This window comes from Colletotrichum higginsianum, chromosome 6 (assembly GCF_001672515.1).
Source record: "Colletotrichum higginsianum IMI 349063 chromosome 6, whole genome shotgun sequence".
In the NCBI taxonomy this organism is placed as follows: domain Eukaryota; kingdom Fungi; phylum Ascomycota; class Sordariomycetes; order Glomerellales; family Glomerellaceae; genus Colletotrichum; species Colletotrichum higginsianum.
The window spans coordinates 1,700,975-1,728,914 of NC_030959.1; the positions used below are offsets into that span (position 1 = coordinate 1,700,975).

Sequence of the window (27,940 nt, forward strand, 5' to 3'; positions counted from 1 at the left end):
GAGGTTGAAATTCAGAAGAAAGAAGCAGCAGGTCCCCCATAGATAGGGGCTACCTTTTTGAACGCCCACCGCGTACCTGCGGCGAAGCTCTATCATTGCACGTTCAGAAACAAGTCGTCACCCCGCCGCGTCGGCGTCAGTGTCGGCTGCCAGGTCGGCGTGCTGGGCAGGTCCCCCGCCCTCGCAGCGGCAACGGACCGAGACGGGAACCCCGGGGCCGCGGGGAAAAAGTTGTCGGGCGAGAGGAGTGTGTCCGCGGCCCCGCCCGGTCGGTAGGGTCTCCAGTTGGGGCTGTGGCGGATGCCCGCCGTCGGGAGGGCGAGGGCGGCGGCTCGTTCGGAGCCGAGGCGCTTGGAAAGAAGCGAGGACGTCGTCGAGGGCGTGGCGACAGATGGGGAGGTTGCCGGGGGGGACGGGGGCCGGGGAGGGGGTGCCGTTGGTTTTATCGTTGATGATGACGATACTGATTCTGGGGTAGAGGTGAGATTCGGTGTTGGGCGCAGGGCTTGGGCTGCGACATGGTGTGGCGATGGGGAGGCTGACGAGGGCCGTTCGGGAAGGCGCTGATTCGGCGGCGGGGATTGTTCGGGAAGAGCCGCGGGCTGGAAGGATTGCCTTTGCTGTTGCTGGGAGCGACGGCGCTGGCGCTGCGAGAAGGATTGTTGGCTTGTCTGAGGGTGAAGCTGTTGAAGCTGCCGATGCTGCTGAGAAGGAAGAGCCGCGTAGCTGGACCACTGCTGCTCCTGCTCCTGCTGCTGTTGTTGTTTCTGAGCAGCACGAAGAGGCGGGTTCCCCCAGAGTGCCTTGTGGACGGTCGCCGACTGAGGTTCCTGGTACAGGGGCGCGTGCTGGACCTGTGCCGTCTGGGGTTGCGGGTGGAAATCGCTACGCTCGACCCGCGGCCGTTGGGGCTGGAGAGGCGGAGGGTAGAGGGGCTTCATCTGCGGCGGCCGCTGGGTCTGCGCAGGCCTCCAGTGGGGTTCCTGCTGCAAGACTTCGGTCCCGGAGGGAGGGGACGGAGTCACAAGGCGGAGTGACGGCGAACCAGTCGCCACCTTGCTCGGGTCAGCGGTGGCAGCGGCGGCAGCAGGACGGGGCCTGGCGATAGGTTTGCGAGGCACGTCGTAGCTGGCCATGTACGGCCCATCGCGGGGCGGCCGCCGCTGCTGCGTTATGCCGAGAGTAGGACTGGGCTGGCCGGGAGGGAATCCCCCGTAAGTTCGCGTGGGAGGGGCCAGGAGATGGAGGTTGTCGTTGCGAGGCTTTGAAGTGGTGCGTCCAGGGATCGCGGGGTAGGATACCGGGGAACGGCCGTTCGGGGACGCGTTCGAGACTGGGGACTCGACAACGGGGGAAAGACTGTTTTGCTCGATGACGGGCTCGGGCGCGGAGCTCGCGACAGAGGAGGCGATTGTGGTGGCCGAGCCTTGCGAGTCGTGGCTGTCTGAGCGTTTCGGGGCGTTGACGGTGTTGGCCGCGGCCGCGACTGCGGTCACAGGAACGGCGCCGGTGTTGACGGCTTTAGACTTAGAAGAGCTGCGCCGGCCGAGGGAGTTGCTTCGACGGCGTGGTGGCTCAGGGTGCGAAAAGGACATGCTCGGTGCAGGGTGGGATGCTCCGCCGGTCTGAGGAGCACCAGCACTCTGGACGCTCGCGTTAGGCCGCTTGGTGCCTTGAGAATACACGCTCGACGATCGCGACTGATGAGCCGCCGGCGGGGCCGCGAGGGTGCCGGAACGGACAATCTCTGCCGCGGGCAGAAGCACCGGAGGCGGAGGCATGCGAGCGGCAGAGGGAGCGACGGGGCTACCGGCTCCATGACCGATGCCCGCTGTGGTGGCTGTGACTGCAAGCATGGCCGACTCGGCGTAGGATGGCTTCGACCTGGCCCCTCCTCCCTCACTCGCACCGGAGGCGTCGAGCTCGGCAATCTGTGCCATATGAACGGCGCTCTTGGGGTCCCCGAGCACCCAATTTCCGTTCTTGTCGGCGACGTAATATGTCGCTGACTTGGGGTTGCTGCCGGCTATGGCCGACGGCGGCCTCCAGATATTGTTCGAGCGAGCAGACCGCGCCGAGGTGATGGCACTGTCTTCCTCAAACTCGGTCATTGTGCTCTCCCGGGCATCATAGTGCCTCTTTGGCGGTGCTGTGAGCTTGGCCGTTTTGAAGATCTGGGAGTTTGTCGGTTGAGACGCGATCTGCTCCTGAGGCTGGGAAGGCGTTGAGGCCGAGAGACCGTTTTGGGGGATCTTGAGAGAGAGAACCGGCTTGGGGGACAAGAGCGAAGGCTTTGCGGGGAGTAGCCGCGAGGTAGGCCGGTTCTGTTGCGGAGGAGGTGGACGGAGCGCTGTGGATGGACTATCGGATCGGGATACCGCCAACCCAATCGCTCCCGGCCACCAGCTCGTACGGCCGCTCGCCCGGACTTGTGCCGCAGGAGGCGGCCGCGGCGGTGGGGAAGGAGACTGCGCATGGTGGACGGGCGGAGAGATGTGGAATATGTTCGCGGGGCCTTCGCGCGGGTGGTGTCCCCACGAGTCCTTCTCGCGCACCGGCAAGAATCCTGTCTTGACGTCTGGGTAATTCCTTCGCCGTCTGCGACGGGCAAGACAAATGGCGAGAACGGCGAGGCCGAGAGCAGCCGCAAGACCGACTGCCAGACCTGCGATTTGGCCTGTCCCCAGCCGCTCAGAGGACCCAGAATTGGCTTCTTCGGCTCCTGGACCTGGGAGTGCCGTTGCGGAAGGATTTGTCGTTGTCGATGATGGCTGCAGGGAGGGCAGTATGGTCGTGCTGCTCGTCGTAGAGATGCGGGAGGTGTTTGACCCGGTGAGGGTCGTGGGCGTCTTGGGGAGGGACGGTGTGCCTGTCGCCGAGATGAGTGTTGTCGGGATTGAAGTCGTCAAGTGGACTGTTGGTGTCGGTGGTATCAATGGCGTAGTAGTTCTCGGAGGCACAACGATGATGCCTCCAGATGTAGGCAGGATCAATGTTGCAATGATAGCCGTGTGCGTAGGCCGAATTGCACCCGGTTGGTTCGCGCACATTTGATGCGCCGCGTCGATGACAGTCTCTGTCGGAGGTCAGTCGTTTCTCTCTCTCTCTCTCTCTCCCTATCTCCCACTCTCTCTCAAAGACCAGAGTGTGCATTGACGTACGAGGAGCGTCGCTCTCGCGACAAAATCCGATACTCTTCTCCGCCACGATACATTGAACTGCACCCTCCCCTATGGTAAGATCGGAACGCCCGACATTGGCGCATAGGCACTGCAAGGATGGCGCGCTGCCGCATGTGGCGAGGGCGTAGTTGGCGCTCAGGTGAGAGTGAAAACATTCACGGGCACACAATGGCACAAGTCTCGTGATTTCGCTCGACAGGTTGAATGACGTTGCAGTGGTGAGGGAAGCCGACAATATGAGTGAGAGTATTCGAAGCAGAGGCTTGAGGGCCATGGTATGAGAGGACATCTAGTGACCAAGAATCAGCAACGGTAGGCATGGTTGACGACTTAGGATTCATCTGACCTGGTCGAAGGTCCCATCCTTCATACGGTCCGATGACGACGAACTTGATCTTGACGATGTCAGTATTCTGAGAATCCAATAGGTGCCAAGTACCTCTATGTTCAAGGCCTAGAGCAGTGGTGAAGTTCCCTCCCTGTATGTGTGGGCAAGCAAACTGGAATACGAACCTATCGAGAGAATACCTATTAGGTTATTAAGAGATGACCTGCATCTCACAAATCGTTGTTTATTCGATGGCAAGGGAAGAAACTGTGGATGCTGTATGAACCGGAGGTTTTCTAAAAGCTGAACGTAGCTGAAGACAAGAAAAGAAAGAGGCTATTCCAATCAGCACAGCCGAGAAGGCAGTTTGTAAAAGAAGAAGCTGAGAAGAAGAAGCAAGAGTCCGAAGCGAAAAGAGACGCACCACTGGGGCTCAGTGGTGCACATGTAACTCTTCATACATGAATGGAGCCGTCCTAGGAGAGAAGGAGACTTGACAAGTCGCAGCGGATGACGAGGCAGGCAGAGAAGAGCGGATACGGGTGCCTCCTCCGTCATACTGGATGCCGCCGTTTACTCGAGTTCGACTCAGCTACCCAGCGCGCTTGTTCTTCGTCTGGCTTCAGTCAAACACAGTAAACCTGCCGTTACTACGAAAGTGGACAACGGCGGTAAGGAGTCCATTTGTCCTGCCTCACCATGTTGCCAACCTGCAGGGCTGTGTACCTGGGGAGGTGGATTCAGTTCCTGCAATCGCTTCCAGCAGCGGCTCGCGAGCACGCCGGGCCGCTGCTGGAAACACCTCCAGAAAATGACGAAGGCCAGACAATCCGGGAGCCGTCCGGCCCCTGTTTCGGGCGTTTGCCACCGATTGCTGGTTGGTTGGGTGAGTCGCTATTTTGAGAGGGTCAAATAGTTCACTGCGCATCTCAGATCCAGACTTCCATGGTGTCTGGCGGCCTAGGCCAGAGTGCAACCCTTCCTGCATGCCATCCATCATACATACCAGGCAAAGAAGGTCGACTGCCCAATGGGCATGTACAACATGTCGGATGGGTGCATGCACATCCAATGGCTGAGGTTGTCCCACATCGCCCCCTCTCCGATTTTAGGCGCTCAGTCTGCTTAAGCGCGGAGGCCGAATGAGAACCAAAACATCGCGTCGAACCGCTCCCGAGCGAGTCCGGCGCCAAAAAAAAGAGTGTCAACCGCATCACGTGCTAATGATTAGAGGGCATCCCAGGCCAATGAAAGCTCGACTCCTGCCTGAGGGTTGTCATCAAGCGTCACACTTGTCGCTGACCACTTGTTTCCTGATGTCCTTGCCATGGTGCGACTGTCTCCTTCGTTTCGGAAATCGGGACTCTGGGATTGATGGATGTGACTGATTCTGCAGTCCTCAGACAATGGCAGCCCAACCGGCCCATCATGTGAAGTTGGTGAAAATCGCCGCGCGTGGCTAGGCACCGCGACAGATCCTGATACGCTTCTTCGTCGACGACAACCGACGCAAAGTATGGATGCAACATGACGGCTGTCAAGTCACATATAGACCCCTTCACTCTCCCGAAGCCCTGCCTCCTTCACACTCGGCTTCTGTGGTCTTCGTCGAGCCACACGTTCTCATCCGGAGCCGACATGTGAACTGATGTATACTAGCCACACCCAACGCAACCCCGTTTCTCGCCCGGAAGAAACAAGCCTTACTATCCCTGGTATTCTTTGCAGCCGCCAGCCTCAGGCCAGCTCCGGCGCACCGTTGTTCTCTTCTAGCTTCATGAAGCGCCCTGCTTGTGTCAGCTGGATCCCATACAAGCCTTCAAGCGTAGAAGTAGACGCCTCTTTGGGGTCCGATCCAACCAATGGACTAGCCGAAATTAGTTATGCTCAGTAATTTCCATTGTTTCTTCTTTTGATGGTATCTCAGTTTTCGTAGCCTCTGCTCAGAGGCTTCAATCCTCACCCGAGGACCGCCAACTCCACATAAATCCGAATGCGGCAACTCTCGAGAACAGTCCACTTAGCCTCGGCTGTCTGCAACAACGTTCTACAGCCATCCCGTCTCATTTGGTATAGCCCTCCCGTCGACAACCGAACTGGCGGCGGCAAGATAGTTCTACGACTTGGCGGCGGCATTGGTGGCGCCGGTGTCGGTGGCGCTCGGTGCGAATGCGGCCTTGGCACGGTTCGATTTGATGACCTTCTGCACGTCCTCCTCCGTCTGGTCCCAGTCGTTGGCATCAAGCTGCACGAGGTCGATCTCGTACAGGTCCGCGATCTGCTTGAGAGCGTAGAAGCTTTTCTTGTCGTAGACGAAGCTAATACTGACACCGATGCGTCCGAAACGTCCAGTGCGGCCGATACGGTGCAGGTATGTCTCAGGGTCGGGCTCCGAATCTCCGCGTCCCTTCATAGGGATATCGTAGTTGATAACCATCGACACGCTAGACACATCGATACCACGGGCCAGCACGTTGGTGGTAAGAAGAACCTTGGACTGGCCACTTCTGAACTCCTCCAGCAAGCGGTCACGCTCGGGGCCGTCCTTGGCACCGTGGAGGGCCGACACACGATGGCCATCAGCCTCCATCCGTCGCTTGATCTCGTCGGCGCTCTCGCGGGTCTGGGTCGAATCGTTAGCTTGCGTCATGCTTCTCTCGGCTGTCCGGGCCATGTCCACCGTACCTTGACGAAGATGACGGAGGAGCCAATCGTCATAAGACCGTAGAGCTTGACTAGAACCTCGTACTTGTCTTGCTCGGTGGGGCAGTCAATGTACATCTGGGAGATGCCCTTGACGGTGAGTTCAGTGTGCTTCAGACGGATCTGATCAGCTTTGGGCGCAAACTTCTCGGCAAAGCCCATAACCTTGTCCGGGAAAGTGGCAGAGAACAGGAGGATCTGAATGTCGCGGGGGAGCATGCTGCGATGTGTTAGCACGCTGGTCATGACGAGGTCCACAGTCGAGCCTTACTTCTTGACGCGGACACACTGATCGCCAAGGCCCTGCTGGTCAAGCATGTTGTCGGCCTCGTCAATAACAAGGAGCCGAAGCTTAGACACGTCCAGTTGGCGTCTGCGGACGATGTCCATGACGGTACCAGGAGTACCGACGATGACGTTGGCTCTGACAGGGGCGTTGCGCTCAAGGGCGCCGGGAAGAGCTGCAGCCACCTTAAGACCCTCGCAAAAGCTACCGATTTTGCCAACGACGCCTTCAATCTGACGCGCAAGCTCACGACTGGGCGCAAGAATAAGAGCTTGAGGCTGCTCGAGCTGGCTATAGTCCACACGGGACAGAGTGGTAACGACGAAGGCGGCAGTCTTACCAGTGCCGGATTGCGACTGGGCGATCATGTTGCGGGGAGGGTCGGCAAGCATCAGGGGAAGAGCCTTCTCCTGGATCTTGGAGGGCTTCTGATAGTTGAGGCTGAGGAGACCGCGAAGGATGGGCTCGGGCCTGCATAACAATAAAAACGATTAGATTTGTATTTCGACTAGGGGGACTGGAGACCACCTACAGGTTCATGTCGCTGAAGGTCGCAGCAGAGTAAAGGGTGCTGGTTTGGTCGGACTGAAGGTCGCCCAGCTTGACATCGACATCGTAGGTGTTTTCGATGAGACCAGATCCGCCAAGAGCTTCGACGTTGCCGTCAGCCTGGGGAATTTGCGCATCCTCTGCTACGCCCTCAGCGGGAGGCTCTGTGATGCGACTGGCAAGATCGGCCATGGCTGTTGATAGTGCGACGAACGCGGTCGTGAAGGTAATACAGGGCAGGAAGATCGGACGTCGCGCTGGAAGCAAATAAGTTACCGAAAATGCAACAGCCTTACTTGGCAGGTCGGTCGTTCGGTCGGTCGGTCGTACGAAGGAAGAAGTGGCGGTATGCGCACGTCGCCTGTACGGCTGCAGCAACAGATTAGCTAACGGCTGTAGCCAAAAGCAAGAGTCGCAAACGGGATTGAATTGTACGGTATGGGAGTTGGGTGGCTTACTAGATATGAAGCCTCTCCTTCTCTGCCCGTCGTGAATGCAGAGGATTGGTGGGTAGAATAAAAGAGGGTGCTTGAACGAAGGCGACAGAAAAGGGAGTTATTTGTTTGTTTTTTACGGTGGCAGTTTGGGAGGGGAGCTCTTGCGATTTTTGGGAAGCTACGTCGTCTGTCACTCTTGCCTGTGACGAACGAAAACCACTCCAAGGCGATGGCGGGGCTTGGTACCTACTACGCGGGGCACTTTTGTAGCCTGATAATCCAGGCTTGAGCTAGGAACACCACGTCCTGAACCTGAATAACTTGATGGGGTTCCCCGATGATTTACCGGTCAGGCACGCGTACGCGAACCTAGCTAGGGCAAGGCACCTACTACTGTGTAGACATAAGTCTCAATCAGGGTAGCATTTCTCCATACGTACCTAGATAGGTATCTACAAGAGCTTCATGTCGATGATTCTTCCTCGCTCGTGCTGCTCGTTTCATTGTAACCCAGCGTCTTTCCTGCAATTAACAGCCCAACGCTGAGGTCTGAATGGCATCGTATCGAGCTTCAAGTTACAGCCTGCATAATTACAATCGTACCCCTCAGTAAACTTGAACGCTTCCTTTGGAGAAGCCGAATCCGAGACCCCTGCTTTCAGGCTTCGACTGGCACCAATGGGTGGAGATTCCACAAGTCCACCACAGGCCTCTTCAGCGCGCACCTACCCACCCACCTAATCAGTGGACCAAGCAGCCAGAGAAGTCACGCCAGTGACTCGTGAGGGAGAAGGTTCCAGTTGGCCAGGGGCCCAGGGGAGGAGCTGACGACGTCCCCGTCCGATGCCAATGCCCGTTGCGGGCCCATGTTCCCAGCCAGAGGTACCTGACACGCCCAACGAGGCAGGTGAGGTACATAGATACCTAGGCAGGAGTACCCGGGTTACAGGAATGCGCAGTGCAGGAGCGCAGAGGAGCGCAAAGCAGCAAAGCATCGACCTCTTCTCTCTCACTGCCTGTGTGCGATGGTGAGTGTATGTGTTGATCACGGCCTCTTGGGACTTCCACCCGACAAGGCGAGCCATATATACACACACACACACACAACGCGCTGCTTCAGCTCCCTTATTCGCTTTACTGTACATATTGTTCGGGCGGCCTGCGCCTCCTGCTAGCATCCATCTATTGCCTCCGCCCGGCTTCCTCCCAGTTTTAACCGTTTTGGCGGGGTTAGCCTTATACGATTGCTCCCCCTCCCCCATCCACTGCGCTGACCTTCTGCTCGGGCCGCAGCCCACCGTTGGTCGTTTATCCTCCTCCCGGTCTCGCTGCTTCGGAGGAATCCATTACGAATCCCTCCTTCTACCGCCAACAACACGCCTCTCTGGTCACCTTGCACGATCTGCAACCTGCTCTGCTGGATTCCCGAGCGTTGCTTGCTGTTTCAGCGGCATAATCTTGGACAATGGCTGATGTCGATGTTGCGCCGACTTTCGGCACTGAGCTCAAGGTCAGTATTTCGGCCACGGCTGTGCCCCCCTCTTCACTGGCTTGGCCCCTCGAAACGCTGACATGTCCTCTACCTAGGACGGCTTCAAGCCCGCCAACACCTGGGTGGCCCACGGAATATCATGGCTCGACGAGATCCAACAGTTTTACCGCGAGAGAAGCGCCATCGAAAAAGAATATGCTGCGAAGCTCAATGCCTTGGCCAAGAAGTACTTTGAGAAGAAGAACAAGAAGTCGGCACCCCTCAGTGTTGGCGACACGCCTGCCATGACACCGGGTTCTCTAGAGAGCGCTTCTCTGACGACCTGGTCCACGCAACTCACCACCCTCGAAGCCCGAGCCGACGAACACGATCGATACGGAAATAACCTCCTCTCACAGGTAGCCGAACCCCTCAAGTTCCTGGGTACCCGCTTTGAAGAGTTGCGCAAACGCCATGCCGACTATGCCGGCAAACTAGAGCACGAGAGAGACTCCCAGTACGCTGACTTGCGCAAAACGAAAGCCAAATACGATGGTGCTTGTCAAGAGGTGGAAAGCAAGCGCAAAAAGTCTGAATCGTCCTTTGACAAGGCCAAGGCGCAAAGCGCGTATCAGCAGCAGATACTTGACATGAACAACGTCAAGAACACATACTTGATTGCCATCAATGTTACAAACAAGCAAAAGGAGCGCTACTACCACGAATACGTTCCCGAGGTTATGGATAGTCTGCAGGACCTATCCGAGTTCCGCACCATGAAGCTGAACGGTCTGTGGACCATCGCCTCGCAGCTGGAAGCCGCTATGCTGCAGAGCAGCAAGGGCCTGATGGAGAAGCTCGGAACAGAGATATCCCGGAACCAGCCTCACCTCGACTCCATGATGTACATTCGCCACAACCTCGGCACATTCCAGGAACCAGCCGACAAGACCTTCGAGCCCAGCCCAGTCTGGCACGATGACGACCAAATGGTCGTGGACGAATCGGCCAAGATCTACCTCCGGAACGTTCTCAGCAAATCCAAGGCGCAACTAGGGGATCTGCGTAGGGAAGTTGACAAGAAGAGGCGCGAGGTGGAAGCCATCAAGCGCATAAAGCAACGTATCAGGGAAGGCACTGAGAAGAAAGATGAGGTCATGGTGGTCACACAGATATTTGCACTGCAGGAAGATCTACATGCTGTCGACAGGAGGAGGGTTACCGCTGAGGTCGAGACTTCCACCATCACCTCGGCTGTAGGCGACGTATCGCTTGGCGCAAAGAACCATAACTTCAAGGCGCAAACCTTCAAGATACCCACTAACTGCGACCTATGCGGAGAGAGAATATGGGGCCTATCGGCGAAGGGCTTCGACTGCAGAGACTGTGGCTACACATGTCACAACAAGTGCGAGATGAAGGTTCCTGCCGACTGTCCGGGCGAACAGACCAAGGAGGAAAGAAAGAAGCTCAAGGCCGAACGCCAGGAAGCAGCCAACTCGCTTCTCAGGCCGACGGCGTCCTCGCCCACAAACGCGTCGGATTCGCCGACTCTGACGAGATCGAACACGATGAACTCGTTGAGCTCGGGATATGCGCACAGCGCACGTCGGTCGATAACGGGGGGTCCGACGTCACCCATAGACGAGGCTCCGCCAGAGCCATCAACCCCTCGCCCTGCAGCTCCTGCATCGACTGTCAGCTCGACCACGACCCGTAAGAGGGTCATGGCTCCGCCCCCGGCCGCATACATCAGCGAGCTTCCGGGAAGTGCACCGAACGGATCGAGCTCATCGGAGCAGCAGAAGGGCAAGATGCTATATACGTTTGAAGCTAGTGGCGATGGAGAAGTTTCCGTTCCCGAGGGTCGCGAAGTGACGATGCTCGAACCGGATGGTGAGGCCGACCCATATTGCTGTTGATCAAAGATGCTGACATTTCTCGACAGATGGTTCCGGCTGGGTCAAGGTGCGCGCTGGCTACAAAGAGGGCATTGTGCCGGCAAGCTATGTCGACTGGACGGTCGCTCCCGCATCGCCCATGGTTGCGCAAAACACCGGCGCGTCGGCACGACCAGAGTCGACGTACTCCAACTCGGGCTCCTCGATAGGAACAGCAGGAGCGGGGAAGAAGAAGGGGCCAGCAGTGGCCCCGAGGCGCGGAGCCAAGAAGCTCAAGTACGTGGAGGCTTTGTACGAATACACAGCGCAGAGCGACGCAGAGCACAGCATGGCGGAGGGCGAGAGGTTTGTGCTCATCAAGGACGACCCCGGCGACGGCTGGGCCGAAGTCGAAAAGGGCGGCGTAACGAAGAGTGTGCCCGCGAGCTATGTACAGGCAGTTTAGGAGTCCTGTGCACAGAAACAGAGAAGCCACAGAGAACCGGTGTCATTCGGGATGACACCCGCGGAGGATGGGGCAGGTGCTGTGCCGCCAGACATGTTACAGGAAGCCGACGAGCGAGGAGTCACCCACAAATCACCCGTGGTATCAGTCCCTGCGACACGGGCTCGCTTTGAGCAAGTGACCAGCGTCCGGCTGGTAAGGCGAAACCAGAGTCAACGGGATCGGCGAAAGTCGACGTTCAATGAGGTCGCAGCTTGGCGAGCGTCAAGAGATCGAGGAAGCAGCATTGGTTAAGGTGCATTCATACCGTTTGTAAAGAAGCAGAAGGAGTGGGGACGGTTAAACTGAAGCATTGTTGGCTCTGGCGGTTCCTTTTCTTTTTGTTCTTTCCTGGAGATTTTGAAGTGGTCCAAAATAGCAAAAGCATTATTCTTTTTTTCTTTCTTCCTTTTCTTTTCTTCTTCCATCGGCCAAATCGCCCGCGACTTTTCTCATTTTGAGGCAGTATCTGGTTATCAGGAAAAAGAAGAAAATGAAGTGCGCCAGTCTTGACTGCAAGACTGTTCCGAGTCTATATAGATCCGACGCCAGACATGCGAAAGTTTTTGGGAAGGTGTTCGTCTCGTCGTGTCGAGCGAAAGGTAAAGGGAAAAAACGTAAAATAAAATAAAAACCATGCGAGACGAAACCTTCGCGTCATTGGCGACTCCCTGCAAGCAAGCAGGATACAGTAGGGCAGGGAGGGAGGGGTTGGTTGTGGCCTTTACCGTTTGAGGCCAAAGGGGGGATGGGAGGATCGGGGAGATCCAACCGGCCATCCCGCTGCCAGAGGCGCGAGAGGCCACGGACCTTCTGCGGGGGAGTGCGTTCCCTGTGACGAGTCGACGAAGACTCGCAGCAAGAGGACGAGGAATTGATTTTGTTGCACTGTGCACTGTGTAGAGAGTGCCTTTTCTGGCCGGACGTTGCTGGCATGGGGAGACCGTAGGATGCTAAGGGCTATGTAGGCACTCAAACTGTTACAATGGAATCTGGTGGGAGTTTACAGGATCCCCTTGGGGCCCTTCAAACTTCCCACTCCTGAGAAATGTTGATTCTCACCCGTATTCAAGGGCCAACTTGGCAGAACGGGTCCGTGGTTGGCAGAAGCAGTGGGAAGAAGCAATGGCCAAGGTCTGGCAAAGTGGTGGGTGAGAAGGTGAATGAGTAGAGCGAGCAGAAGACTTCCCAAGACGGGCCAAGCATTGGCCAAGCACCAATCAGACGACCGGTGAGGACGGAAAACCCCTGACGAGCCCGCTGAAGGGTGTGTCAGAGAGATGGGTGTACACTGCTTGCGTGCAGAGATGGAGGGGTTAATTTGGGACGAGTTGGGCATGTAATTTCTTGTGCCAAAGGGCTGCATTGCTCCTGGGGGGTTCTCAACGAGAGGATCTGCGCAAGTTGCCAGGATCCCGTCCCTCCAGGCAAGTCGAGTCGACTGACTGTGCAGAGCATCTCCATAGACAGACACCAACGGACCTTCCAAACGACATGCTAGGTCGACAGGAGAGGAGGATATCGGAGAGATGCCTTAACGGCACAAACAGACCAGCAGTGGAGGCTGGGGGTCTTGGTGGCAGTGTTGACGTGGACTTGGGCGGCGCGGCATTCTCGAGATCGCCGGTGAAGCGAAGTGAATCTTGAAATGGCGGTTTCTTAGCTGCATGATGCTTTTCTTGGAGCTGACCTATGGCCATTTTCCGGAAAGGGCAGGCCGGCCTCGGCCAATTGAAGAGGGAGACGGAGGCATTCTCGCGGTGGAAAAGAGGCACCAGAGACTAGTCTTGTACAGAGCAGATGGATGGACGCTGAATCGGGAGGGGCCAGGTCGTGGCAGGCAAGGGCTTCCATTAATCGCTGTGGCAGTGCATGGAATGTCGGCTTTTTTGACTGGGTCAAAACACTGGGGGATCCATCCCCACTGGCCACCGGCGGCTGGGTCTTCATGTCTCTTTCGGCATGCGGGAAAAGGGGTGGTGGAGGAGAAGGAGGAGGAGGAGGCAAGGAGTGTGGGTGAGACGACACGACGCGGCTTCACATCTGCCGTCAGGCCCGGCGCAACTATGTGCTTTGAGGTCATATACACCACCAAGGAGGTTGGCGGTTGTTGGCTGCCATGTTCACTATTTGATGGGCAGGCCTGGTTTTCTCGCGCTTGTCGTAAAATCCAAACGTATTTCGGTTGTTCATTTTGTCGAGGGTTAACCTTCCCCCCTCCTTTGTCGTTGGGCTGGAAGCGCGTGTCAACGACAGTGTAATTGGGATGAGGCACAGATGATAAACATGATTTCGATACGAGCAATCCCGGGGGGATGACAGCGAGGTGATACCGGGAGGCGACTCGGCGACTCGGCACGCTCTGTGTTGTTAGCGGTTGCACTAGGGACCACTGCCCAAACCAGTGAGGGTAGGAACCGATCGTCGTTTCTCTTTGTCGCGTTACAGCGGGTTCGACGAGCGATGGAAGCATTGGCGTTGGGATAATGGGATTGTCCCAAGACCCGTCACCCGTCACCCGCGAGAGAGGGACAGGTGATAGAGGATCAACAAAACGGCAGGGCGGCGACGGGAACAGTGGTCGGACGGCTGTGCCCAGACGCGCCGGTGTAGCGCGCACAAGAGACGGACGCTGGACGACGCAAGGGGATTACATCACCAAATTGGACGGAGGTATCTCTCTCTTTCTCTCTCTCTGTGTGTGTGTATGTGTGTACTTTGGTTGTTTACACGAACTTGGGAACGATGGGCTGATGAACAGGGGGTGGCCGTAAAGAAGACCATCCGGTGGGTTCGACCTTTCCCTGCTGGGAACCCGATTTAGCTCCATCCCACTTTCCCGCTGGTTGTAGACACCCCCTTGTTCTCCACGATGCCTTCAGCGACGCCTTCCCGTCGCCCATTACCCCTGAACTCACAAGTGTCTTCCTAGCTGCCAGCCTGCCACTGGCCAGTCACGTTTCACTCGTCAGACCAGACAGGAGTGACTGGAACCCACCAAGCGAATGAACGGCGGCTCCTAACCCCCGGTCGTGGTCCACCGTCCACGTCTCCTGTCGGTCCTTTCTTGGCATGGAGTGGTTGTCGTTGGTCGAGGACTGGTGGAGAAGCACCAGAAGTGAATGCCCAGTCCACCTACTCTTGACCTTGGACCTTGGAGGAGGAGAGAAAGAGAGAGCCTGGCACTTCCGGGTGTCGACCCTGGGGGGTGCTGAAAGGTGGAATGCGTTCGTTCTTTCGTTTCGTACCTTAGCTACCTCGTACCATCTCCACCTCCACCACCACCACCGTCAACCACGCCGTTTTTTAATCATCCAAGTCCCTCCTTCCCGCCCGTCCTTGACTTTCTCTCCTTCTCGTCATTTTCCATCCCATACCGCCCGACCTCCTCGTTGCCGCCTTCCGGGTCTCGAGTGTGCCATTCCCCCCTCCCCTTCGATAAAATCACAAGTCAGCTCCCTCGCTTTGGTTGACATTTTCTTCTCCCGTTTTTAATCGCCAACCTTTTGGAACCCGTGTCGCATCACCCTTTCACTGCTTTCACCCTGTCCCTCACTCTTTCGGGGCATTCTATCGCTTGGCACTTTTCGATCATCATCAACTCGGTTTTGGGGAATTCTCTTGGAACTTCCACCACATACACATCACAAGATGAAGTCTGTCGCTGCCATCTCGGCCCTTGCGGCCTTGACCGTCGTCTCGGCCAAGCCTACTGCTACTGAGCGTGAAGCCCCCATCAAGGCTCGCTCCCTCCCCGTCGTTTCTGCTTCGGGTAATGGTATGCTTCACCAGTCGAACGGCAATCCGCCAGGCCGTATAATCAACTAACAGGCGAATCCCTCTAGCTTTCTACGCCGATGGCACTCGCTTCTACATCCGTGGTGTCGACTATCAGCCCGGCGGATCGTCTGAGAACGTCGACCCTCTTGCCGATACCACCATTTGCGGCCGTGACATCCCCAAGTTCAAGGACCTCGGCATCAACACCATTCGTGTCTACAGCGTCGATAACTCCAAGGACCACAAGGAGTGCATGCAGCAGCTCGCCGACGCTGGCATCTACCTCGTCGCCGACGTCAACAGCCCCAAGTACTCGATCAACCGCGCTGACCCCCACCCCTCGTACAATGCCGTCTACCTACAGAGCGTTTTCGCCACCGTCGAGGAGTTCGCTAAGTACGACAACACTCTTGCCTTCTTCTCCGGAAACGAGGTGATCCACGACGAGGCCAACACTACCCTGTCCGCTCCCTACGTCAAGGCCGTCACCCGTGACATCAAGAACTACATGGCCTCTCGCGGCCTCCGCCACGTCCCTGTCGGGTACTCGGCCGCCGATGTTGCCGACAACCGCATGCAGAGCGCTGCTTACTTCAACTGCGGCAGTGATGATGCCCGCAGCGACTTCTTCGCTTTCAACGACTACTCGTGGTGCAGCTCCAACTTCAAGGAGGCTGGCTGGGATGTCAAGGTTAAGAACTTCACCGACTACGGTCTCCCCATTTTGTAAGACATACCCGATGTTTGCATGTTTGTGATGGCACTAATCCTTTTCCTAGCCTGTCTGAGTATGGCTGCAACACCAACACTCGTACCTTTAATGAGTTGGAGGCCCTCATGAACGACGAGATGACCGGTGTTTACTCCGGAGGTCTCATGTACGAGTACTCGATGGAGGCCAACAAGTACGGCATCGTCGAGATTTCTGGCAACAACGTGGAGGAGCTTGACGAGTATGCCAACTTCAAGAGCGCCCTGTCCAAGTATCCCACCCCTACCGGTGACGCCGGAGCCGCCAAGACCTCTCACGCTGTCGACTGCCCTACTTCCGACTCTGTCTGGATGGTCGACCCTACCAGCATCCCCACCATCCCTAAGCAAGCTGAGAAGGTGAGTCAATATCGCAGATGCTAAACCAGAAATATGGCTGACTATCGTCTCGACAGTACATGACTGAGGGTGCTGGTGATGGCCCTGGTCTGAATGGCGATGGCTCCCAGACCGCTGGCGACAGCGCGTCCGAGGGCGAAACCACTGGCGGCACTGCCTCCCCCACCGCTTCCAGCGCCGGTTCTTCTGGCTCTGGTGCTTCCGGCTCCTCGAACGCCGCCCCTGGCATGACCTTTGGCGGTCCCATTGAGAAGGCCCCTCTGGCCATCGCCGGTATTGCCACCCTGTTCACAATGTTTGGTGCCTTCTTGTTGTAAGAATCGAAGCCAGAGTCATTGCCCAGCCATTGCGCTGGATGTACAAACGATATCCAGAGGGCACTTGCTCTCAATTCGCACGAAGCACTAGATTTGACGTGCGGTTTTGCCGCTATTTCATTAGTTTATCAATGACACCCAGGATCAGTCATCTGGCTGCCTGAATATTGAATATTATCACATGGCCACATTTTGTTGAAAGGTCTGTTACCTGTGATGGTGATCAACACTAATTGATGAAAGTCGCGATGGATGATGGATCCAATCCTATGCAACCGCAAGTTATTAGTGCGTGCTGTTGCACCAGGCCACCACGGTTGTAATTCTTTGGTTTACCCCGGTTCCGCCGTCTCGCTCACTTGGGAGTCGCGATGTAGGGTTAGGAAGAAATCTCCGAATCCCACCAACACTCTTGTCTGCAAGTCGTCTCGCGCGTCTTCATTGGCGTTGGAATTGACTTGCAAGCTCCAACTGTGCAGGCCGAGACACCGTTAGTATGAAGCTCGCACCCATCGTCATCCGTACCATGACATGGTGCCATCCCCAGCATCATTCTCGACCGTCTGGACGGAATCTGTGCGCATTCCTCCGTCGCCTAGCCGTGCCGCTGACCTTCGCATCGGCAACACGGCGAGAGACTAGGCAATTGGAAGACATATGGAGCCCAAGTGCCCTTGCGATCATCATCCGGGCGTCCGGTTGCATGAAAGTGTGTGAAGGTAAAACAGTAAAAACTGCGGCCAGGACATTGAAGGCCGAGTGAAAATTGCATTGTTTGGATTATCCACAAAACCAAACTCTAAGCCCTCAGGCGATGTCCATCATGGTCCTCCCGATATCACTACCATGACAATACCTGGGCATAGCCATGCGCAGCTCAGAGGTATGGCTGCATCACCGTGCCCGTCATCCAAGCCATTCCTTGGCCGGCACAGGCTGCCGGGACCGAGGATTCCTCTACCGTCGGCGCCGGGTGATGTCACCGGGACCGAGTCGGGAAAAGCGGGTCCATCCAACACCGGCTTCCGCTGGCTGTGGTACAGTGTGTATGTCTACAGTGCGAGAGACGTTGAGCAGTTGGTGTTTCCCCTGTCATCTCCCGCAAGATGCGGTCACTCGTCACCGCCGTCTGTCGACCATCTTATGTCCGTTTCTGTGATGCGAGACTGAAATCATGCATTTCCCATCAAGTCCCCAACGTCTTAATAGGCCATTATTAGGCTCTCATCAATTTCGAGATGCAGAGCATCAATCCCGAGACATCCACCACGATTCACACTTGATATGTGGCTGTCAGTCAATCCGAACGTACGATCTCGGGAAGGCGGCAGCTGCGAGGAAGTCTGGGGATCGCAACGACCTATATTGACGTATAAGATGATTGGTGGACTACCATGAGCAGTTTACGGGTTAGTAGTTACCAACTGCGGACCAATACGCACCAAGAGACCCCGCCCGACAACATGCCTTCACCGCAGACTCGCCGTGTCCCTTTGTGGCATATTTTGCCAAGCATCAGCCCGCTTGGCAGATGAATCAGGCCATGGTTTTGAGCACCTCCGAAAGGTTTGTTTCCTTGTACGGAAGGTTCGCGGATCTTCTGGTCATGTTGCAGCGTTTCCCAGGACTCGAGCTGGACTCAACACTCGAATCATCTCGTATGCCGAATATCCGGCCCCGCCCGGCGCAGCCAGTGATCCTTGGCATGGCGTTGCCAGGACGGCGTGAAAATCTCCGGAGGTTGTATTGTCGCGTTTCCGGTAGTCTACCCGTCCATTTCACACAAAACTCTCCTGGGTCGAACCCCGCGCAGCACGTTGCATCGGCTTGGCAACCCTCTGGACGGTAGACCAGATCAGGGAACTCCTGTTCCCGACTTACCCGTCGATTCCCTTGAAGAGACCTCTTGGGACCAGGTCGTTCTAACTCATCTTCACCATGGACATGTCATTTCCATCTCACGGTAGTTTCGCCCACCTTTCAAGACAGGGGGCAGCATGCTCCAAAGACGGGCTATGCGACGGCTTTGGCCCATCATCGTGGCTTCCGCTCTGTGCCTGGTCGTCTACAGTCTTTTTTGCCCACATGGCGGGCTTCAGATTCGGCTGGCAGGGCGATCCTACGACTACCTGCTGCCCCAGCATTCTGAGTTTCGCCCTTGGACTGGCACAGCGGGCGACTTCAACAACCTCCATCTGACCGAGGAACAGTGCCAAGTGGCGTTTCCTGGTCTGACGGAAGGGATAGACGCGACCGTTGTTGAGGGCGAGTTCCGTCTGGGCCTCGGCGATATCTCCGTGTCGCTATTGGGGCAGATTAAAGACAACAAGATACTAGTCCTTCAAGCTCCAAGACCAGTGGACATGTCAGACCAGTGGTTGGAGGTTGGTGACATCCCGAGCTTCTCATTCAACAAGAGTTTCGAGCAGCAGCGTCTGGAAGCAACGGCTGACATATACCAGCGACAAAATGCCGCCCTCCATCAGCTGAACCGAGCACTTACAACCTCACCGACCCCCCTTCCCAATACGCACTTCAACCTCTACATCCAAGACACTCCCGTATCTCGTTCATGGTCCCATAGCCGGCCTGCTATATCCCCGGCTCCAAAACATATCTTTACCATCCCCCACTTCTCCTTCTGGGCATGGAACCAGCCCTTCATCCGCTCCATCCCGCACGCGGCGGCCGCTATTGCCAACATCGAAGCCAGCCTTCCCTTCGACCTGAAAAACCCGCGTGCAGTGTGGCGAGGGACTGCTTGGTTCAACAACGGCGCCAGCGCGAACCCAAGATCACGACAAGAGCTTTTGAGGGTTACCAAGGATGCCGAGTGGGCCGATGTGCAGGCGCTGGACTGGGTAAACAGCGGAGGAAACGCAACCAACGCGCTCATGATCGAACACTTTTGCCAGCACAAGTATATCATTCACACGGAAGGGGTGTCATACTCTGGTCGTCTGCAGTTCCATCAGCTCTGTGAAAGTGTCCTCTTGAGCCCGCCCATGGAGTGGATGCAACACACGTCACACCTCGCCAAGCCGGTTTACTCGAGCGTCTTGCTGGGCCGACACCAGGAGGCATACACCGACAGCGTGGCGACAAAGAAGCTCCAGAACGGGTACCCGTCATCGACGGCTACGATGGCCTGGCCTGTGACGGTCGGCCCGGGAGAAGCAAACATGGTGTTCGTCAACCCAGACTGGTCCGACCTCCAAGCGACAATCCATTGGCTGGAAGACCACGCCGAGGTGGCTCGCGGCATTGCTCGCCGGCAGCGAGCTTTGTTCTCCGAAGGCGGGTACTTGAGCCCTGCGGCTGAAGTCTGTTACTGGCGGGCACTTGTCAGAGGTTGGAGCCGAGTTGTTCGCATCGACCACGCCATTCGGGGAGGGAACGAGCCCGAAAGCTTTGAGGAGTTTGTCACTAGGACCAAAGCGGTCCGGGAGAGGCACTGAATACTCTTTCGAAGACGACATGACACCCTCGGGGCTCGATCATATTGCATTTCTGGGCAGCGGTGTACTGGGGAGAAAGATTGGAGGCTAGACGGTTGTTCTTCTGATGCATGGTGGAAATCCGAGGGTCTGATGAGTTACGAGCCGGACAATCCGTTCCCCGTTGAGCCCAACAACGACAACGTCTCAAGCCCTGCACTGGCAGCCTAAAACACAAGAGGCAATCTGCTCGAGGCAAAACATACAATAGAATATAGGAGAACGCCGACGTCCGGTCTGGCGGATTAGTCAATCAACCACCGTCCGTAAAGCGGCCCACGACACAAGCAATATGCGTCGGCATGCCTGCTTTCATACTCATTGAGGGCAGGCCTGGGAAGCGCATGGCATCTGGCCTTTCTCTCCCTTATCTGCGCTCCAGCTCCAGTCACTGCCTGCCGGATGCTAGCTCGGCCAGGACTTATGCGAGATGGGTCAGGTATATCTACCTGGCTTGCAGGGAGTCGGACGGCTGGGGCCCAGCCGAACCGAATACCAACTCTTGGGGATTCGGTCTGCATTGCGGCGCCAACATGGGCGTTCCGCTACGCCACCCGCCCACCCATTCCCTTGCACAGGGCCACACCGACGCCTACATCGCACGGGAGTCTCACGTCGGAACCAACTTATTGGAACGCTGGCTGCACCGGCCTGACGTTGATTCTCGTTTAAGCCGCGTGCGACAAAAGTCGGCGAGAGCGTTGGGGTAGACAGCAAGGGTAAAGGACGGTTCGGAAACCAAAGGCATATTTCCCGCACCAGTGATGACCGGCCCAGAACCCCGACTGAGGGGAGTCTCTCGAGCTCGGCAGGTCGCACGGTCGCGGTCGATTGGAACACCGGCAAACAAACACGGAGAAGCCATGCTTGTTGAAAATTCTCCCACAACGTGCAGTTCCGTCCTGTCCCCGTCCACCTCGCGTCGCGAAGCTCGGCCTGGCCATGCGGGCCCGTGGGACATTCGGTGATACGATGCATCTAAGCATGTAGGGGCCAGGGGGGTGGTTGCGTGGATGCATATCTGGTTCGGCAGGTTGTATATGACCTAGCAAGTTTGTGACATGGCAGCAGCAGTCATGCATGCAAGGTATACGACGAACCAGGCTTTTGGAACGACGGCGGTTTCCCTGACCGTGAGTAAAGTAATGCCATGTCTTTACAGAGAATCAGAGAGGGTAAGAGAGGGTAAGAGAGGGTAAGAGAGGGTAAGAGAGGGTAAGAGAGGGTAAGAGAGGACAAGAGAGGATAAGAGAGGATAAGAGAGGATAAGAGAGGATAAGAGAGGATAAGAGAGGATAAGAGAGGATAAGAGAGGATAAGAGAGGGTAAGAGAGGGTAAGAGAGAGTAAGAGAGAGTGACGATGTTGGTTGTTGGTTTTTGATGGTACTTTTGCACATCACTCCCCGCTTCTACCCTCCCTTGACGAAGACGAAAGCTGGGTACAGGGCCCGAGAACCGGGGAAGTTTAGCTTCTGCGGCGCAGTGACAATCCCAAGGTAAGCTGCTGGCATCCGCTCAGCTTGTTGCGAGGAGGGGACGGACGAGATGTGGGCTTCCCGGTTGCATGCGCATCACGCCTGCCGCATTGCCTACGCTGGCTTCCGTCCAGGCAGGCCGTCACACCGTCTTTCGACCTGCCCAACACGACATTCGCAGCCACCTACCTAGTCAACTACCAACAGAGACCCACGAGCGAGGCTATCGGCCAACCGTTGCCAATGGTCCCGGTGCTTGCTACTGGGGTCATTTGGAGAAGAGAGGGGTTGTCAATGCTAACCTACATGTGAGAAACTGATATGGAGCGAGGGGGAGGGGAGGGTGATCGGTGAGGTTTTCGACCGACGCCCGGCCGGAGCAGTTCTCTCTCACTCCGTCTCGGGTCGCGAGGCGGATGCAACACCAACTCGTCGTCCCCCCCGCCGAACTTTGGGCCGTGGAATGGAATATGGTGGTTCTGCAAACCATGGCCCCGACATCCTATCAGATCTGGGCGTTGGGTCTGACACCACTTGCGCAGCATCCCACCACCGGGTTTGTGGTGTGCCCTCCCTGCATAGGTGCATGTCGTCGCAATCCTTTTTTAATAGCTTTTTTTTTCCATTTGTATTTTTATTTTACTATTCACGTTGAAGAGAGGGGTGAAGGAGACGTTCATTGTGCGTTCATGTTGCGTCTAATCCCCCCTCCCCCCCTTTTGGTTAGATGTCAGGTTTGACTTCTCGACCTTCCTCCCAGCCGGTAGGTAACCTTGCGGCGGCCGCGGGCGGGAAGGGCGGAAGGGGGAGCGACGCCGTTTGGTCGATGAGGTTGAATTTCCCTCATTGAACCTGAACCGAACCACATGATCCATGCACGTTTGACGCTCTTCACTCGAGGCGGCCACACCCACCCCCCTGTTTTCTGCAGCCGGATGCATCTTCTGGACCCAAACCTGTTGGTTCCAACCATTTTTTTTCCTTCTCTTGCTTTTCCCACGTACATCATGCACTTTCCTCTTTCCGCCTCCTCCCCCCCCCCTCCTCGTGCACCAACCAACCACCTCAGCAGTGCCAGCCCACTCCACCAGACCTTGAAAGCGGATATGCACAAATCCCAAGATGAGGGGGCGAAGAGAGAGAGAGAGAGAGAGAAGCAAAACTCGAGCCCACAATGAGGAAGGGGAGGGGCTTAGTCTTGGTAACTCGTTGTCTAGCCCCCTTCATACTGTGTGCCTATGCGACCTTAAGGGAGACCGCCTTGGCTACCTATCATAGTTGTCTGGCCCCTTCGGTCGGCCGATGGCAACATCGCCTCCCACCGGAAGGGCCCTTCTGGCTCCCCTGTCGGTTTCTTGACTCAACAAGTTCCCGGAATCCGGTAGCAAATCGGGGAAGGAGGCGTCCCAGGACTAGAGGGCTCAAGGGGGGCATCACTTGTCAGATATCCGCAAACGCGCGTGTAATGGTGGTAGTAGTATCCATATCTGTCTTGGGAACATGGGTCTCGTTCCAACCAATTCCGCTCCAAGGCCCCGCCCGAGAAGGACAAGGAGGAAGAAGAGGAGAAGAAGAAGAAAAAGAGGAGGAGGAGGAGGAGGAAGACGAAGAGAGGGGCAAATCAAAATCCCAGGTCCCAGGGTCCAGGGTGCCCGGGATGCTGGTATCGACACCAAACATGCCGTACGAAATAAACCGAACACCAACAACCCAACCCAACCTATTGGGTCTGGGTCTCCCCGTGTTTTCGTTCCCGCCTTTCCCGCCCTCGCGGACTCAGACCGACTCAGGCTGACCCAGCTGTCTGGGTCCAACGCACTCACTCACTCACTCGCCATCTCACTCAATCTTACACCCAAAGACCACAACTTCTTCCCTCCACCCCTCCTCCCCCTCCTCTTCTTCTTCTCATTTTGGTGTCATTCTCGAGATCGACGTTTTCAAAACTCTGTTTTAGCTCGGCTCGGGGATTTGTTGCTTCGCTCGAGAGTCATCGCTATTTGTGTGTGCGAACCTCAGGATCTGCGTCCTCGGGAGTTACCTTCGCCTCCTTTAGTCGACTGTCCTCTCTCTCACACACTCTCTCTCTCTCACGCACACACACACATACTCTCTCCCTGTCTTCCATTGTCCCTCTCGCGTCTTTGATGCCCAACCCACCCACCCACTCACCCCTTGGGCGATCCCATCGTGTCAAATCGAACCCTCGGAAGAAAACGTCGAGACAGGCAACACGCTTTCAAGCTCGACGAAGCAATCTCGCATACCCGGGCGGGTCCTTTTTTTTCTAGGGTTTTCTTTCTTCTAGATACAACTGAATCCCCTTTTCCTTTGTCCCTCAACATTCCTCGAAGAACCACAAGCAACCGGCAATAGACTTTCATCAGTCTCCACTTGTTCCATCAGGCCTTCGATGGACTGAGACCTGGACGGCAATTGTTTCTCTGTTGGTTCCGAAACCGTCAGCTTAAGCTCATACAAAGGTTCGTCATAAGCGTCGCTTCGCGCGAAAGCTGCACCGTCGAGCTCGCCATACTCTCTCCTCTCCTCTTTATCTACGCCTCGATCTCTCTCTCTCCCTCTCTATTATTTTTTGGAGACCTCTCGTCCATGTCACCGGCTGCCGTGATGTCTTTTTACCCGCCCGGTGCCGTCAATGGCCGCCTCCATGGCTTCGAGTTCACTTTCGAGGCCATCCCCGACAAGACATCCCTGCACGACAGCCACATAGAAGTCGATGTATGTTGAAACTGTGACCGCCGCCCTCTCCATCGATCTACCCCGTTCATCCCATGTCGCTAACGATCCCCACCAGCCCGATCCTCATGAGGGGTATGCCTGCCACTAAAACAACAGCTCCCGTGCAACTCACTAACAACTGTCTAGCGAGACCGACTCTCTACCCGACGACGTCGAGTGTTTTCCTAGGCATTTCGGCAGGACGTATCACGCTTACAGAGCGGGCTGTACGTGCAAAGAATCCCCATCTTGAAATGTGGCACACACACACATATAGGGAGACAGCTCAAACCGCTTACACCAATTTCTTTTTACAGCCTACGTGTTTCCCAACGACCCTGCGGAGCAAGAGCGTTTAGACCTGCAGTCGCTGGCTCTTACGGAGCTGTTCAATGGCAGGTTACACTTTGCGCCAATAGCCGCAGAGGGCTCTCCCAGACGAGTCCTCGACGTCGGCACAGGGACGGGAGCTTGGGCCATGGACATGGGAGACATGTATCCGGAAGCCCGTGTTATTGGAGTCGACCTGTCGCCCATCCAAAGCAACGCCGTGCCGCCCAACGTTCATTTTTACATCGAGGACGCGTAAGTAGCTCCCGAATCACACAAGCCCCCCTTCCTCCTCCCGTCTGAACAGGTCAACAGCGCGCAACCATGGGCATGGCCAGATCCATTCGACTACATCCACACCCGCGTGCTCCTTGGATCCTTCGGTGACTTCAAGAACGAGGTCATCCAGCAGGCCTTTGACTCTCTCCAGCCGGGCGGCTGGCTCGAGTCCCAGGACTTCAACCTCGAGGCCGTCAGCGACGACGGCACGCTGACGCCGGACGCGCCCCTGTCCCGCTGGGTGCACGACATGAACTACGCGAGCGAGCTCATCGGCCGCCCGCTGTCGAGGTCGCATCTGCTGTATCAGTGGTACGAGGAGGTTGGCTTCGTCGACGTGCGGCAGCGGGTGTTCAAGATCCCCATCAATGGGTGGGCCAAGAACCCCCGTCACAAGCACGTCGGGAAGCTCTGGGAGCAGAACTTCCTCGACGGGCTGAGCGGGTTCAGCATGGCCCTGTTCACGCAGGTCCTGGAAAAGAGACAGGAGGAGGTGCAGGTAGAACCCCCCCACCCTTCCCTCACCCACTCATCCCTTGTGAGCGCATGTTGTTGCTCTGCCTATACTGACGCACTCGGGGGCAGGTTTCACTGGTGGATGTGCGTAGAGACATCTCCAACATGCACATACACGCTTACCAACATGTCTGGGTCGTCTGGGGTCGCAAACCGTACCCGGGCGAAACGATCCCTCCGAGGAGTTCATCGGAGGACAGGGCCATGGCCCAGTGAAATGACACGAACCGAAACGACCGTATGACTTGATTTTCTCGTACCTAGACTGGCTTCCTCGGCGTATGGACCCAACGGAGTCTCGGGGTACTTTTAATGATTTTCCCAGCACGTCAGCGAGGCAATGAATGATACTCCCTCTTGTTTCTTTTCTTTCCTTCGAGCCTCGTCTCTTACGAATGTCTCCCATGTCGGCGCAAAGAAATCGGCAGTCGAGATTCGCCTCCGTGGCTTAAGCAGACGAGTAACACAGGGCCATTGTGTCCGATATGACTGTCTCCTCACGCAACAAATTGCGTGACTCAAATGATGCCAGGCCAGACTACCTGATCGACTGCGGCCTCTAACAGAGATGGTTGCTGTGACGAGTGGGAACGTGCGGGTGACATGGATCTTAGGCTGGAAGAATCGAGAATGTTGGAAAGGAGGAAAAGGTTTACCTACCTTGCCCTTGGGTCAGGCAATCCTTGTGTGGGTCTTCTGTGGCTGGTGACTCTCCGCCACATTCTCTTATCGTTATCGCCAGTTCCAGCTAGCTCTTTCCACAGGCTCCGAAGATGACGGCATCAACGGAGCTCATTCATTTTCCGACACATTTCACATTTCCCATTGATTTCCCCGACTGGTCAACAAGTACCACCTGTCGCTTTTCCTTTCGTCATTTTCTCCTCCTTCTTCTTCTAGGGTGCTTTGCGCCGCGGTCGCGACACAGACACCCGCCTCTTGTCGCTGCTGTCCCCCCTTCCCTGGTGCCCGCCGTCATGTTCCCCTTCGGCGCCCTCTTGCGGCCGCCCGCCCTCCGCGCCGCATACCGCCCGTCGCCGTCTCGCCCACTGGCCGGCGTCTCCCCGTCCGGTCTCCTCCTGCGATCGCGTACTCGAATCCCTCCCTTCCCGACAATACGAAGCCCTCGCGCCGCGCACCCCCACCGATTCTTCTCCCAAACCCCTCGCCGGCCCGTCCTCCGGCCGCCCACGCCGGGCGGCTACGACCCGCGCAACCCGGCGCACCGCGAAGTCCTCCACGAATACCATCTGCGGACGGCGCGGCCGCTCGTCACCAGGTCGAGCTTCGTGCGGCTCGCCAAGTCGCGCGGCACCCACGCCGTCCTCTTGGCCGCCGTCCTCGCGGCCGTGGGCTTCTACTACGCCAACCTACAGACGGTGCCCGTCTCGGGCCGCACGCGCTTCAACTGCTACACCGAGGCTGGGGTCAACCGCATCTCAGATGAGCAGGTCAAGCGCGTCATCCACGAGGTCGAGTCGCAGGGCGGGCGGTTCTTGCCCTCGTGGGACCCGCGCTCGCAGATGGTCGCACGCGTCATGCGGCGGCTGATCCCCGTGTCCGGGCTCGACGGGCAGGAGTGGGAGGTCCGCGTCATCGACGATCCGCATACACTCAACGCCTTCGTGCTGCCCGGCGGCAAGGTTTTCGTGCACAGCGGCATCCTGCGCGTGACGCGCAACGAAGACGGGCTGGCGGCCGTTCTAGGCCACGAGATCGCACACAACCTCGCGCAGCACGTCGGTGAGCGCATGAGCTCGTCCATCCTTTCCAACATCCTGCTGGGCGGCCTCGTGATGATGTCGGGCATGTTCCCGCCGGCCATCATACTGGTGCAGTACCTGGGGTCCGGGCTGATGGACATCGTCTTCAACAGGCCCATGGGCCGGCTACAGGAGAGCGAGGCCGACTATATCGGGTTGATGCTCATGGCGGAGGCATGCTACGACCCTCGCGAGGCCGTGGCGTTCTGGCGGCGGATGGACATGGCGGCCAAGAGGGGCCACGCGGAGGAGGTGCCCGAGTTGCTCAGCACGCACCCTTCGGTAGGTTGGGCCGGTTCCTTTTGCCCTTTTCCCCTGGATTTTGGTGCTGCGAAAACTTGACAATACGGAAAGACAGTTTACAACTACCGGGATACTGACAAAAACGTCCATGTAGACCGAACATCGAATCGAAAAGCACAAGGAGTGGATGCCCAAGGCCATCGAGAAGTGGGAGGCCAGCGACTGCAAGGGGACGGCCGGCTTCGCCAACATGTTCCGGCGGGCGTTGGACCGGGGAAGCATCATTGTACAGTTCTAGCCGGGCGCACGCAATGGGTAATGGCTGCACGGCACGGTATAGCATGACACGGCATGGCACGGCGCGGCATGGGCTACGGCTTTTTCGGCGCTGGCGTATTTGGACCTACGGCGCGATGGAAGGATGGTTTTTTGTCTTCTTTCTTTTTCTTTCTCTTTTTGCTTCTCCTCCTTGAGTCTTCTTCTCTCACCATTATTCCCCCGGGTCGTGTATCACCCAAGGTCGCGAACAAACGACATGATGATATACGG

At 56.8% G+C, this 27,940-nt stretch overlaps 7 protein-coding genes across 7 annotated transcripts; 5 read left to right on the forward strand and 2 right to left on the reverse strand.

Moving 5' to 3' along the window:
• Positions 1 to 92: 92 nt before the first annotated feature.
• Positions 93 to 3,552, reverse strand: CH63R_08930 (uncharacterized protein; the record flags this gene model as incomplete). Its single annotated transcript, XM_018303904.1, has 3 exons — positions 93 to 3,076; positions 3,162 to 3,471; positions 3,529 to 3,552. 3 exons carry the CDS (start codon positions 3,550 to 3,552, stop codon positions 93 to 95), a joined length of 3,318 nt encoding a protein of 1,105 aa, XP_018155927.1.
• Positions 3,553 to 5,626: 2,074 nt separating this feature from the next.
• Positions 5,627 to 7,240, reverse strand: CH63R_08931 (ATP-dependent RNA helicase DBP5; the record flags this gene model as incomplete). The annotated part of the gene is made up of 4 exons (XM_018303905.1): positions 5,627 to 6,133; positions 6,196 to 6,433; positions 6,485 to 6,970; positions 7,032 to 7,240. 4 exons carry the CDS (start codon positions 7,238 to 7,240, stop codon positions 5,627 to 5,629), a joined length of 1,440 nt encoding a protein of 479 aa, XP_018155928.1.
• A 1,710-nt stretch (positions 7,241 to 8,950) lies between these two features.
• On the forward strand, positions 8,951 to 11,302 carry CH63R_08932 (Actin polymerization protein; the record flags this gene model as incomplete). Its single annotated transcript, XM_018303906.1, has 3 exons — positions 8,951 to 8,995; positions 9,073 to 10,852; positions 10,905 to 11,302. The coding sequence occupies 3 exons, from the start codon at positions 8,951 to 8,953 to the stop codon at positions 11,300 to 11,302; spliced, it is 2,223 nt and encodes a 740-aa protein (XP_018155929.1).
• Positions 11,303 to 14,992: 3,690 nt separating this feature from the next.
• Positions 14,993 to 16,548, forward strand: CH63R_08933 (1,3-beta-glucanosyltransferase; the record flags this gene model as incomplete). The annotated part of the gene is made up of 4 exons (XM_018303907.1): positions 14,993 to 15,119; positions 15,187 to 15,847; positions 15,901 to 16,231; positions 16,288 to 16,548. The coding sequence occupies 4 exons, from the start codon at positions 14,993 to 14,995 to the stop codon at positions 16,546 to 16,548; spliced, it is 1,380 nt and encodes a 459-aa protein (XP_018155930.1).
• Positions 16,549 to 18,545: 1,997 nt separating this feature from the next.
• CH63R_08934 (Duf821 domain-containing protein) lies at positions 18,546 to 20,006 on the forward strand (the record flags this gene model as incomplete). Its single annotated transcript, XM_018303908.1, has 1 exon — positions 18,546 to 20,006. One exon carries the CDS (start codon positions 18,546 to 18,548, stop codon positions 20,004 to 20,006), a length of 1,461 nt encoding a protein of 486 aa, XP_018155931.1.
• A 4,125-nt stretch (positions 20,007 to 24,131) lies between these two features.
• CH63R_08935 (Methyltransferase) lies at positions 24,132 to 25,601 on the forward strand (the record flags this gene model as incomplete). Its single annotated transcript, XM_018303909.1, has 6 exons — positions 24,132 to 24,260; positions 24,337 to 24,353; positions 24,408 to 24,487; positions 24,578 to 24,845; positions 24,906 to 25,368; positions 25,455 to 25,601. 6 exons carry the CDS (start codon positions 24,132 to 24,134, stop codon positions 25,599 to 25,601), a joined length of 1,104 nt encoding a protein of 367 aa, XP_018155932.1.
• Positions 25,602 to 26,158: 557 nt separating this feature from the next.
• On the forward strand, positions 26,159 to 27,689 carry CH63R_08936 (peptidase family M48; the record flags this gene model as incomplete). Its single annotated transcript, XM_018303910.1, has 2 exons — positions 26,159 to 27,430; positions 27,546 to 27,689. 2 exons carry the CDS (start codon positions 26,159 to 26,161, stop codon positions 27,687 to 27,689), a joined length of 1,416 nt encoding a protein of 471 aa, XP_018155933.1.
• Positions 27,690 to 27,940: the final 251 nt, after the last annotated feature.